The sequence below is a fragment of the Rutidosis leptorrhynchoides genome, chromosome 9 (assembly GCF_046630445.1).
Source record: "Rutidosis leptorrhynchoides isolate AG116_Rl617_1_P2 chromosome 9, CSIRO_AGI_Rlap_v1, whole genome shotgun sequence".
NCBI classification, from domain to species: Eukaryota; Viridiplantae; Streptophyta; class Magnoliopsida; order Asterales; family Asteraceae; genus Rutidosis; species Rutidosis leptorrhynchoides.
The window spans coordinates 154,868,200-154,882,157 of NC_092341.1; the positions used below are offsets into that span (position 1 = coordinate 154,868,200).

A 13,958-nucleotide genomic window follows, 5' to 3' on the forward strand; every position below is an offset into this window, starting at 1 on the left:
CTCGAGGTGAGAAGGCCTTGAAAGCTTCTAGTGAGAGAAAGTGTATTGTAGTGAGAGAGTGTGAAGAGGTATGTGAAAAATGAATGAAAAGTGCCCCTTAAATAAGCTTGGAAATTCTGTCATACGGTTAGCAGGCCATATGGCAAGCCGTATGGCCTGCCCGTATGGCATGGCAGCCCGTTTGTTGTGCTGGATGCATGACAGGCCGTATCCATACATGGAAAGCCGGAGGCAAGCCGGATATCAAGCTGGATGGCTTGCCCTGGTCTGCTGTTTTGCTGGATCGTAACTTGATTTCCTTGATCGTAACTTGGTTTTCAGGGTCGTGACTTGTCTTTCACCGTATTCGCTCTAGAATCTTCGTTTTAGCTCCGATTCTCCTGATTCTTTTTGCATCGTCTTCATAATTACTAATTCTACAAAATCAACTGAAAAAGTGAATATTTTGTCGATATAGCTTGGAAATTTATTACTTTTGGGCCTTAATATCGAGGTAAAAATGTGACTTTTTAGCCGATATCAAATATCCCACACTTAGACTTTTCTTATCCTCAAGCAAACTTTCGATCTTTAAGCACAGAAGATTCCTATCCGTAGTGATCAAGCGATCTTCGTTTCACAAGACGCAAGAGTGAAAACTTAGTTTTATTCTTTTTGCTATTCCCAAATTCTTTTTCCGCAAGCATGAGAGGAGATTACATAACTGAGGCTATCTCACTCGGGTCACTCAATTCACTAAATTGTATCTGGTGTCCTATAGTTCTAAGAAATAAAATCGCTCATAGCCAGTCATGTTTGCATTCTTCTTCATAGGCTTGATCAAGACTCAAATCTCCATAACTTATTTGAGAGAGTTTTCAATTATAGGCTCAGCTTGTTTCGTGAAGAGATGGTGGTTGGAGGTTTTGGGTCGCGAAAGGGTTTGGATAGATAGGAGTTCTTTAAGGATCGATCTTTGATAGTCCTTTGAGCTTTTTTTCGGGAATTTCGGAATGAGCATCCTTCTTTTGACTGCCAGGAGTTCTTTCCTTGAATCTTTTTGGTTTCGCTCCTTTTTTCAGATCCTTTATTCATCATCATTTTTTTTGGCAAGCATCTTTTGCTTTTCCCTTCGAGGTCTCCTTTTTATCGGCAGTCTTCTTGATACTTGACTTGGATGCTCGCATTTTCTAATGCGGTTTTATAGAGGATTTCCCGGAAGTTATGATTTCATTGGGATTTATTTTATGAAGTGAATGAAAAGGTAGCACTGGATGGATGGATTTATGGTGGCTTGGAGTGAAAATGGAAATGAAGGTATGTGATGGGGGTGTTTTGTCTTCACGAATAGCTAAGGTTTTTAATTTAGTAATTCTCGTCAAAAGGTGTGATTCCGAAATGTAGATCAAGAGCAAGTTCTGATTCATAGATGCTAACATCGGCGCTCTCGACGCAACATAGTGAAGCACTAAAAATGAGTGCTTGTTGGCCTTATTTGGGGTGCCTCACAACAAATATAATGGGTCGAATTGCGCCTTTAGTTATGCAATGCTCTTTTGGAAAATTGGTTTGATTTTCGCAAAAAGCTTTGACTTTGTTTTACTCTTTTGTTAATTTTGTAACAAAAACTTTTTTGATCATTTATAAAATTCGGGATCCCAAGTGTTTTATAGTTCGAAAAGCTTTAAATTTTGTGAAAAATTTAGTTTATTCAACACTTGAGGATTTTGCGAGAATCATTATGTGCAATATATTGCTATCTCATACTTTAAAGTAACATTGTCCTCAATGTTAGGGATACGGGGTATCCCACACTTTAGTTTTGAAAAACATTTTGTTATTTAAAATTTATGTTGGCAGGTTTGTTAATCCCACACTTACTGTTTGAAGTGGTCTAGTATATTTCATATATTCTATTGAAAAAGTGGTGAAGACATAGTACTCCCTTATGGTTGCAAGGTGTGTATGGATGATTCGCCGATTATGGTTTCGTCCAATCTTGTGATGATGTCATTCTCGTTCAATGCGTCCTTGCTCCAAGTCGTGCTTCCATCTTGTGTACAGTCTCGATCGTCGTTTGTTTGTATGTGACATTTATTCATGCATATTTATTCAACCAATATCATACAAAATGACAGAAGAAAAGCAGTTATGTTCAAGATTGGGTGTACAGTGATAAAAATTTAATTAAGTATCGAAACATCATAGATAATCGTAAGTAAAATGTTAGAGAGAGAGTAGAATCATGGCTGATTTGGGTATTGTGAAGGGAGAGAGTAAGATACACTGGTCCAGGGCTGTCTCGGATGCCTCAAGTCTGACTGGCCTTCATCACGCATCTCCTCGTCGGTGTTCAACTGTCGTACCCACCCTGGAGTGTTGGTTCCTGAAGATACCACGAAACGAACCTCATCCGAGCGTGCAATTAGTCCAGCGTGCGATGAGGTGATAGTATGAATCATTGGCCCCGTACGCCAACCTTGTCCTTCCTGCAGATGTCTACCCCAATTAGGGTTTACACCCATTCCTCCCAAATCCTACGTTACATCCTCGGCCATACCCTGGCTGACATCATGTTCTATGCAGAAGTCTGAGCACCGGCAGATGTATCTCTTTGTGTACTGACGAGGTTTTTCCCATAAATGCTGTTGGCCAAATCCTCGTACCCTGTGCTTTGCTCTCGTGGCGGGGAAGGAATAACCGTGTGCTGCGAGTAGTGATGCTGAGGAGGAGGATGTGGTGGATGCTGATAGTTGGTCCCTGCATCTCTGGGCTCTTTATGGACGACAATCAAAGGATGTTGCCAAGGATATGGTGGCACATTAAGCTGCCTTCCTGCGTGATACGGGAAGTGCTAAAGGTTCTGGAATATCGCTGACTCAATGAACCATCTATCCAGACCATACATATCTCCCATATGATAATGATAAGGCTCGTAATATGGCTAAGCCCCTCGATGTGCTGGTGAGTGCCTCTGGGTGTCACTATCGGTGGGCTCACCATGTGAAGTGGGATCATCCTCTTCCATTGGCTCCTGTGAACCACGAGCTCGTCTCCTACCATCCCTTGTCCTAGGGTCAGGCCTAAAACCTCTGACTATCACATTAGGCACAGTCCGATCAACAGAACCTGCAACCGCTGGGTCTTCCCGAACTATCAACTGCTGATCCTGTATCTGAATGAACTGCCAATTGTGTAGCAGTTTGTACCCTATATCCTCTGACTCAGTTTCTCTCCTATAACCCATTGCATCAACACTTCCCAAAATGTGCATTCTCCTAAGTAGTTTTGTGACTACAACCCCTAGAACTGGCTCAACCGTGCGTGGCACATTTCTCTCAAAGGTGAACATTTGAGCTAATAGGTATGCAACCTGCATATTCTAGTTATGGAATATGGAGTGCATAAGCTGTATGTCGACAATGGTGACGACTCCACCATGTTGAGTCTTCGGGAGGAGTATCTTCGTCAAGAGGTGATGAAGGAGTCGGTGAACTCGGTTGATGAAACTGGAGGCCTTTTTCCCTGACCTCCAGGCTGCATGGTCAGTGGTTTAGGTGTGCCAGAAAGCCTGATGCTCGAATGTAGGGTCCAAAGTAGTGTACCCTCTCTTGAATATTGGGCGGTTCATATGAGAATTCTTGTACAGTTCCAGATGAGTAGCTAACTATGCAAGAGTGAGATAGTGAGTGACATTTTGGTGGCGGAAGTGGATACAAGGACGGCTGTTATACTCATCTGAATCAACATTTGCCTCAAATTCCCACGTAGCCATGAACTCTGCAAACGGTTCTTGATACACGCGCTCATTTATCTCAAACAACTTTAACCATGCGCTGTTTGTTCAAAAACTTAGCAGATTTCTCAATTCGTCTGCCCACCCGCATTGTTCCATTAAATCCCAATTAATGTACTTGTTATGCCCCTTTTACTTATTAATCCAAGTACTCATAAATGACTCGTATATCCCCGGGTTATCATGCCCGTGGATAGAATGGGGTAACTCGTACTCGTCGGGAAGATGATATCTATTTTTCATCTGTAATAATTAAACAATGTAGGTTATGTTCCAAAATAATAAGACTTAGTATAACAAGAAAGAATGAAAAGTGCATATAATTTTCGGAAAAAAATTTCGAAATGAGGGCTTTAAAAATGGCACTTTCCATATCCCTGTTATCGTCAATTATAGCCAAAATTACCGCAAACAATATCAAACTAACTATAAACACATTTCAAGCAAAATTCAAAGCGTACCCGTGATTGCAACAAATAATGCTAAAAAATAATAATTATAGCGAGTTAGTAGTAATAAGCAATTTCGTTCAAAGTAAGATGATTTCTAAGCATGTAATGATCATAATGATCATTTCTAATTACCTTAAATATTTTCAAACTTTTTCTATAACGTCCTTAAGTCATGATTTAAAACCATTATTATCGAAGAATATTCATTTTAACCAAAACGTATATAATAAAAAAAATCAAATACTAGGTTCCAATTTCATTCTTAAGTCAGTAATATCTTAATTTTAACTAGTTTTCAAGTCATCCTAAGTTTTAAAAACGTTTTAACATTAGGAAAAATCGAAAGCCTAATTTTGTACATTTTTATCAAAATTGCAATTTTCCATCAAATGATCCTAAATTGTTCCAAAGCTTATTCCTAAGTATTTTGGGTGAATCACTAAGTTTAAATGAGCTAGCAAAACATCACAATTCCACAAATTTCACCAATTTCTATCCTAGAACACGAATCGTATGCCAAAGGTGAACCAAAATGCCTCAATCGAACCTAAAAACTAACTCATATTAATCACATTGTCTAACTAAGCATGCAAGGAATCAAATTTGGGCATAAAACACGAATTTTTACAAAAGTAAAAATTTTTACGCTAAGCAAAAATTTGATTTTTAACCGTGAAAGATTACCTTTCTTGCGAAATTGACTATGGAAATGAGTTTAGAAGGCACGAGAGACTTAGATTAGTGCTTCGATTCGTTGAATTTGGTTTAAAAATGGTGATGGTGTGTGTGTGTGTATGTTCACGGCCGCGAGCAAGGAGAAGAGAAGGAGAAGAAGAAAAAAGAGAGAAAAGAAAAAGAAGAAGGAAAGAAAAGAGGAAGAAAATTGGGTCCGTGTGGCGCACGGGTTTATTTCCCTGACCCGACTCACAATGTTTTTTTAAATTTTAAAATTTTAAAATTTATCACTAAATTAATGAAAGATTTTGCTTCGAATTTTAAATTCGATTATTTTTGTAAATTAAACTAAAATTTAAAAGAAAAGACAAACGGACAGAGTAAAATAAAAATTCTTATTGTTATTAATAACACAAATTACACTGGTTCCACAACTAAGTTCCAGAAATGAAGCGGAAAGAAAGATAAATTTAAAGCTTCTTTGACCATGCAGAGTAAATCAGCGGAGTGTAGTGAGAATATTTCGAAATCACTTAGCATTTTACACTCACGCTTTTGTAAATCCCCGATGTCGTCCATTAATTTAACCAAAGCCCTTCTAACTTTCTTAATATTTGAAATTCCATCCCTTGGTCCAGTATCCTGATAATTAAGTTCAAAAAGAAGTTTTGACACTGTGTCTTGAAAGAAAAGATCTTCCGTGGAGTCAGAATCACCGATAGTAAATTTTAAATTTTCAGATATTTCTCGAATGATCTTTCTTTGCGAAGTTGTAAATGGAAATTTTGATGTAGTGAGGATTTGCACGAGTTCAGAATATATTTCCTTTCTTTTTGTGAAGAAATTTTAATGTATTCTTTCCTCGGTCGAATTCAGAAAAACTTCGATCAATCTTTTGATGAGAAATGATGCTGGATCAAAGTAAAAGAAATCTCGATCTCCGTATTTTGAAATGGGGTTAGGTTTTTTATTTTCAATCCAAAATTCTAATTCAGAAATCATTGCGGTGACATAACAATTGATATGAATTTGATAAAACTCCTTATCATCGATATGAGGTAGGAGACTGACAAATGACTCTAAATAAAATTTGAGGTGGATTTTTACACCCCGATACTTGACAAAAATATTTTCCTCACATTCCTTTAACAGTTTGTGAAGAGAACAGACTTAATTACGCAGCTCTTTTAATAGATTTATTTATATTTTTGAAAATGAGAAATTTGAGGAATAGAGGTGCCTAACAAATTCTCTATAGACCTCTAACCTTCTGCTAGATATTAACAAATTCCTAGTAAACGGAAGATCTGAGTTATCAACACGTCGTTTCTCTTTTGGAATTTATTCAAACAAGTCTGGATATTTGAAAAAAGTTAGGTATTCTTACTGTATTTCATCTTCCATAATGAGAAGTTCATTAAGACTGAGCCTCCCTTGTGGATCGTGAAGAGGGTCGAATCCTGGTTCATTTGAATAAAACTTATCTAAAAGCAATGAAATCTCTAAGTCGGATGAAGTTATCCGGCTTCTTGAACTACAAGGATCAAGAACTAATTCTTGATGAGACTCATTAGGGTTTAGACTTAATTCATTTTTATAAAGCAAAACTTCTTCGGTTTCCGAAGTCGTGGGAGAGCAACTGCCTTTCGCACTTTCTTTGTAATCGGTTAAGTTTGAACTGAAATCTACAGAGATTAATACCATAATTAATATTTTGTTTTTGTAGTTTTAAAAGGGTTTACTATAATGGTGACTTTAAATCCTATACCGACAAACTCTCTGCTCGTTAAGCATTTGTGTTTCTTATCAGTTTATCTTTGAAACCAGTGGCCAGATCGACAACGGAGAGGCAAGATCCCTTTGGTTCCAATCTAATTGGAGACTGTTCAGAAAATCCAACAACCAAGTCTGTGTATAATTGTCTTTCTTAAACACCACTCAAGAATCTCGGATATGTTGACAGAATCAACGATTACCTTAACAAACAGAAAATTCGGTCCCCGGCAACGGCGCCAAAAACTTACCCTCCCTTGATATCGCCGAAACGTACGGTTTTATTTATGCGGTGTCGTTAGGTCGCAAAATGTCAGAATTAGCTACCAAGAGGGAGTAATGGTTTTATTGTTTATATTTAGCCGGGTTTCCTAGCTATATTTCACATACTTGTCTTCCTTTTAACGAGTAAGTGGTAAGTATAACTTAGGTTCGTATTTTTGTATATTTGCTCAATAATGTGGGACAAAAGTGCCTAAATAGTTAACCCTAGTGACAAGTGGTGATAGATTAAACTTAACTAAGGTAATAAAAACTATATAAGATAAAAAGGGATAGGTATGAAGAATAGAATACTGATGGAGAATTATTGACAGAATTAGCTCTTAGCTTGAATATCTTAATTACATATGTAAGCTCGAATCATAGGGACAGATCCGTTAGGTCTGACAGCCTCACCCAACGAACGGGTGCTTATTACTTCGTAACTTGTACACTTGATCAGTGTATGCTATCATAGGGTAAAGGAAGTCGCGTAGCGCTTAGCTATTCGCGGGTTAAAGCTTTATATTAAAGTGCTCATAGCAGATGTATAAATTTTTACGATGCTTTGAACGAAATCTCGTGGTCTAACAAACGATAAATGATTTACTAAACCTGTAGATTCACTCAACAATTTTGTTGACATGTTTTCATGTTTTATCTCAGGTCTCTAGAGTTATAAGCTTCCGCTACTTTGATGACTATATGCTTGCTTGGTGCATACACTGGATTGGAGTCCAGCATTTTTGTCAAAGACAATTTACATTCGCATTTTGAAAACTATTTATTTTAAATAATGTCGTGAATTATTTACTTTTGTCATTAATGTTAAACTATTTTTGAATTACTTTATATTTAATGACAACGTTTTAATGAAATTAATGCGAATGTTTTTCGAAAAACGTCTCATATAGAGGGCGTGACCATTAACTGTGGGATAAGAGATTAATACACTGTTAGTGGATTCTGATGGGGTGTTACAAACAACAACATTATCAAACCTAATCAACATTTTTTTTATAGAAAAGCATATGGTCTTCTCTCTTCTTCAAATCGATCTTCAAATGCTCAATTTCAGCTTCAAATGCTTCTGCTCTCATTCTGTAGGTTAACATATTCTGGTAATTCTGACTTTGATCCTGATTTAAGCTCGTATGTAGTTCAAACAACACCATTTTATACCACACATTATTGAGTTCAGAATCCAACCAATGAAAGGACCCACATTTCCTACCCGAAAACTGTATAACAATTCCCATGTACGAATTAGGGTTTTAAAATTGATTCAAAATCAACAATCCATAAAGGTTTTACTTACAGATGTATTGGGGCACACCAAAAATCTCCTTGCAGGGTTCTTTTTTTGTCCACGATATTCTTTTATTCACAAATTGGCCACATTTGCATTAAATTGGAGGATCCTCAGTGTAGGTGGGAGATGTATATGATGAAGAAGACATTAATTAGGTGAAAGGTGTTATATAACAAAAGGAACATAGCGAATTTAGGGTTTCATAGAATTAAGGTTCATAAGGGTAAAAGGGGAGAATGAACAGGTTGGTGAATCTGATGAAAAAGGGGTTTAAATATAAAATATAATCGATATGGCATGCCAACTAAGCTCCAAATCAGCAGACATGTAATTAACCATTTGGGTTGACGGTTAAAAAAAGAATTTTGTTTATATTAGTACTTTTTTATAAGTTTGTAGACGACGGTAAGACGCAAATAGGTATATAGGCGACATCGGGACATTTGTGTAAGTACATAGTCAATTTGTGGCTTTAACCCTAAAATTTAATATCAAATCATGCTTTAGTCCCGCGAAATCACGGGTTACAAACTAGTAAATACTAAAAGATACGTAAAGTAATCCTCATATGATGGTCATGGTTTGTTTGTAGCCTTATCCATCTGCTTGTCAATGCCCGGGTAAAAACCCAAACTGTACTCGGGTATGAAGTCTTGCGTGTCAAAATTCTAATAACTAGAAAAGTGGCACGCGCGATACCGCGGTGCCTTTCGGGTTACATAATCATAGTTAACGTAGTGTTATGTATTTACGGAAATAAAAACGCTTTGCTACGGGTGTTTTTGGATACACGTCGTTAGTATCTAGTATACCTAATGGCATATGCATTTTTAACGTCACGAAGATTGTGCAAAAAATGGAAACATCACCATCGATATGATGTAGGTAGTTTGGGTTGTTTATTATCAGTGTATGTATATGTATTGAAGATAGCCCGAGATGTTTAGCGTTTTTTGAGAAGTGTCCGTTTCGCGTATAGTTAATCCCGTTGGGTTCGTTAGATTTTTTCGAGTTGAACGGTGGTCTTAGAAAAATTTAACTTACACCGAGCGAGAAGATAAGGCCCGTTATAAATTCGGGTGGAATTAGTTTCATTTATTTTAATAAAATTATATATTTACACTTTCTACCCCTGGAAAAGTGTAAACTTGGGGGATCGTTGTGTAAATTGACCCGAAGTTGAGAGACCGATTGCAGTGGGAACGCAAACTCAAAACGACAAATCAAAACAACTGAAACGACAAAAATCCGGGTGTGTTTTAGTATATAGGTATAAAATATAAAATATAATAATATAATATAATATAATTGGTAGCATCTGCAAACAAAATAACTGTAGAAAACAAGTGTTAATTACATAACTAGAGAACTTATTGTCAAGCATATATTGATTCAGTTGAAGCCAGTTGAAGGTGGCAATCTTAACCCATTTGAAAATTCCCTAACAATTGAGTACATCTGTTATGTTTTATCTCTATTTGGTCGCCTGAATTAAATAAATATTAGTTGAAGGGAACAGGCTGCACACATCAAACTAGGCAAAAGTTGCTCAAATATTTTTCACAGAATATTGAAATTTATGTTAAAACAATAGAATTTTGGTGATTTTGTACATGATAATTTATATAAAAACTATAGTGGTTGAAATAGAAGTGATTCGAGTAAACTCAGACTGACCCGGTCTACTTTGACATGTAATAAAAAGCACTGATTTTCTCTACAATCTATTCTCACCCATTACCAACCCATTGACCCACACATTTTGACACCTTTAGTGCATTTAACATAGCAAAATGATCATCTTATTTAAATTGCAAGAGAAAATTGAACCTACTCCGAGTCTCATTGCCACTACACACAAGTGCCTAAGCCTGAGCAACAACTTCAGGTTTTTGTGATGAAAAAGGTATTCTGCTTCAGGTTTATTACCTTTAACAAAAATATACATAAACATTCTCTTTAATGACAGTAAGAAAAGGCTAAACAGTCCAGGTGTATGGTAGAGCTAGTCATTGTAACTTGTGCTTTAAAACGATAGCAGATTACTTACGGGTCGTGGGGTGGGTTTGAGTGGCAACAAGGATGTTGGGCCGAGTATCGGGACTGGGCTAGGTCAGGGGCCTGGGCGGGGGTCTGCTTCGAATGCGAGTGTAGGTGATGGCGGTTCGTCGGGTAAAGTGTTTAGCTTTTTTGAGGAGGCGGTTAAGGATATTGAAGGTTTGGTTAGGGTCGAGGGCAAGTTGATTGGATCGAAGATGCTTCCGAAATATAAAGAAGGTGCGAGGTCTAGGACTAAGAAGGGTAAAGGAGTGGCGGTCGTGAAGGCTACTGTTAATGGTTAGTGTCGTCCCCGTTTTGTTATTCGCGTTTTAGTTTGTTTTATCTTGTGTTGTTTGTGTAGGAGTATGTTTGGTTTAGTTTGGTTGTTCTTGTGTTGTTGTGTAGTGCGTTTAGAGGTTGATTTGTTGTAGCTCTTATGTTGTGGTGTTGTTTTGGCCTCGGTGCCCCCGTTTGTATCTTTGTCCGAGTCTTCATTTTTTTGATGAAGCTCTCGTGTTTTATGAAGTTTATGTTTTTTGCCAAAAAAAAAAAAAAAAAAAAAAAAAAAAAAAAAAAAAAAAAAGTAGACATATTTTAGGTGCAGCAGAATTCAGACTCCGATTTAAAAACTTGATCAGGTTGGCTTGTTAATTCAAATTGTGCAGTCTGAGAGTATGAATGAGGTTAACTCTTCAGATTAAACGAACAGGTTAGAAAAAAAGATAACAAAAAAAAAAAAAAAAATGTTTATGCATCAAAATGTTAAGTTATTTCATAACATATCTTCCAAGTTTCTAAAAGCAGCACAACTCTGAAATATACTATTTCTCTCAACAGCTGCTTTGACATGCGGATATCGATCAGCCCACTTTGAATATCCTGTGCACAAACGAAGAATTTTTTTAGGCAAAGCTATAGCAGAAGATATGAATATATAGAACTACTCCGTAATTTAATTGGCAAATGAGGAGAATACACATTAAAAAATAACTTTGATGCCGGGTAGACAGTAAAGACTCGAATCAAAGAGATAAGATCACAAGTTGGTTAATATAGTTAGAACGAGTCAACCCAAAAACGCTTTCCTATCTTTACTCCTTGAGATTAATAACTAACAAAAACTACTAGATAAAAAGATATACCATTGTTTTTTGTTAATAGAATGACTTGGGACTTGGGAGGTTTTATATGTTTTGATTGAATTGTTAAAGAAAAAATATAATCAACATCAAACCATTTTCCTATAAATAGGTAGAAATTGCCACGTCTACCAAATAAGGGTAAGTAGAAGATAAAATGTAACAAGTGCAAGCAAATAGTTTTTTTTTTTTTTTTATTCATAATTAATTGAAATACCTGAGACGACTATCTGAAGAAGATCTGCTTCCGACTCAGCATCCTGAATATAAAAAGGAAAGAATTAGTCAAACGTAAAACTGGCAACTATGTCTTGAAGCACTCAGACATTAACAAGATCTGTTACAAGTTTACAACCACTGTTACTGTTGATGTTTGTTCATTTGCTACATGGAAAATGTTAAATATTTTCCAAAATATGAAATGCTCACAAAACAAGAAACATCAAGACAACTTACTTTACCAAATGTGGACATACTTCGTATCATTAGATGTGATAAACTGATTAGATTATCACGGTTGAAGTGTGAATTACATAGAAGAACCACCTCAGATGTATATTCTAATATCAGAGCACAAATGCTCGAAGCCATCATGGTACTAGAAATGTTAACAGCATCCTCTGATGTACAATAACTTAAAATTAACTTAAAATCGCTAAGAAAATAATATAAAAACAAAAGCCAAAAAAAAAAAAAAAAAAAAGATACCTGCCCATGATGACAGCACACCCAATAACATCAGGAAATAAGAATTATCCAAATGTAGCTGAATCTGCCCCCTCTGATAACGCCAACCGAAAAAAAAAAAAAAAAAAAAGTAGGCCATGGACATCAATGAAAACATTTATCAGAGGAATTATTACATTTAACTGACATATAGATAATCGTAATAGAGCTCAACATACCTTCAAAAGAATATTTAACATGGTATCACAAGCCAAGAAAATGGGACCATTATCTTCGACTGAACCAGTATGTTCTGAAAGCAGCTTAATCAGGCACTCTACGACCTTCAAATTATAAACATGAACAGGTTAATTTAGAACAAATAAGTAGGCGGCATATGTAATGATTCAAAACCCATAAACAATAACTTACTGCTTTATATGCTCCAGAAGAAACAAGAAGACGGCATCCATCGATCTCCATTGTTATTTGGCATAACACTGGAAGAAAGAAGCAAACCAAAGAGAAGGGGCTACAATTTACAAGCACATTAATTAAATTTAGTCTCCATATATTTCGTATAAAAAAATTAAATAAAAAATTAATAATATGAAATATATATAAAAAAAACACACCTCTGTTCATCTTCACCTTGAACCGTAACCATATATCCAAGAAGTTCCATAACCTTGTCACCGCATGCAGCCGGAGTCTCTGCAAGGTAACTGCTAACCGAAATAAGTTAGACGAGACAAAAGAAAAGAAAAACAATATAAAATTGTAATTGTAATATAGTTAAAAAGAAAAAAAAAAACCAATATAAGCGTTAGAAATACGATGTACCTCCCAACTATCCTCACTGAAGCAAGAAGATCATTTCCTTTCTGTTGTCCATGATCCTACAAAAACATACAATCGTGAATACGTGTATACTATGTAACCTTGAACACATATAAATGGTATAATTCATAAAAAATTATTAATATTACCTTGGCATCTCGAAGATATTCTAAAATCACACCAACTGTCTCATTAAGCCCAGTGATGATCTTTGTGAACATTGTGTCACTAATGATATTACCTATACATAAAAATAATTAGGCATATTGTTGATTATGCTTCCGATATGATATCAGAGGTCAGAAATATTAGCATTGACGGCGTACTTTCATCCGCAGCGACACTTGAAATCAACTTGATTGTTTTTTCAACTAATGAAAATGCAATGCCGAGATTTCTTTGCTTTAAAAGAATGGTTTCAGCATCTTGCGAGTCTTTAGACTTCTCATATTTCAAATACAGAAGGTCATTGAGAAGAACTGCAATTTCCACTCTAGAAGTTTCAAGAACAAGCAATGTACACCTGGAAAATGGTGAAGCTAAGAAAGGTACAAAGAAAATCACTTTTTTCTGATGTGGGATGAAATAAAATATGTCAGTAACATAACTCGCATACCTTTCGGCTGGAATAGAGTTATCTGTTTCGGGTAAGCTCGTTTTTTCAATAAGCCACCTTTCACCAACAATACACATAACAGACTCGGCCAAAATTCACTACAAGAAAAATGCTCATTTGTGACGATCTTTTAGTGACGACTCAATATTTGGTCACTAATAATGATATTTAGTTACCATTAAAAAAGTGGTCACTAAATTTTGGTCACTAAACGATATTAGTGACCAAACAAATGGTCACTATAGTGACCAATTTTGGTATTTTGGTCTCTAAAAATATTTTGTGACGGATCTATAGTGACGAGAAGTGACCAACCTATTTTGGTCACTAACTTGATTTAGTGACCATTTTAGTGTTATTAGTGACCAATAGCCTTCGTCACTAAAGCTCATTTTTCTTGTAGTGATTA

The 13,958-nt window shown here is 36.1% G+C and overlaps 1 protein-coding gene across 1 annotated transcript; it reads right to left on the reverse strand.

Annotated features, from left to right (window-relative positions):
• Positions 1–11,060: 11,060 nt before the first annotated feature.
• LOC139868424 (uncharacterized) lies at positions 11,061–13,626 on the reverse strand. The gene is made up of 11 exons (XM_071856757.1): positions 13,550–13,626; positions 13,260–13,456; positions 13,083–13,174; positions 12,937–12,992; positions 12,729–12,818; positions 12,526–12,625; positions 12,333–12,437; positions 12,136–12,208; positions 11,884–12,047; positions 11,645–11,687; positions 11,061–11,167 (listed from the first exon to the last, which is right to left on the reverse strand). Exons 1-11 carry the CDS (start codon positions 13,624–13,626, stop codon positions 11,061–11,063), a joined length of 1,104 nt encoding a protein of 367 aa, XP_071712858.1.
• Between the last annotated feature and the right edge of the window lie 332 nt (positions 13,627–13,958).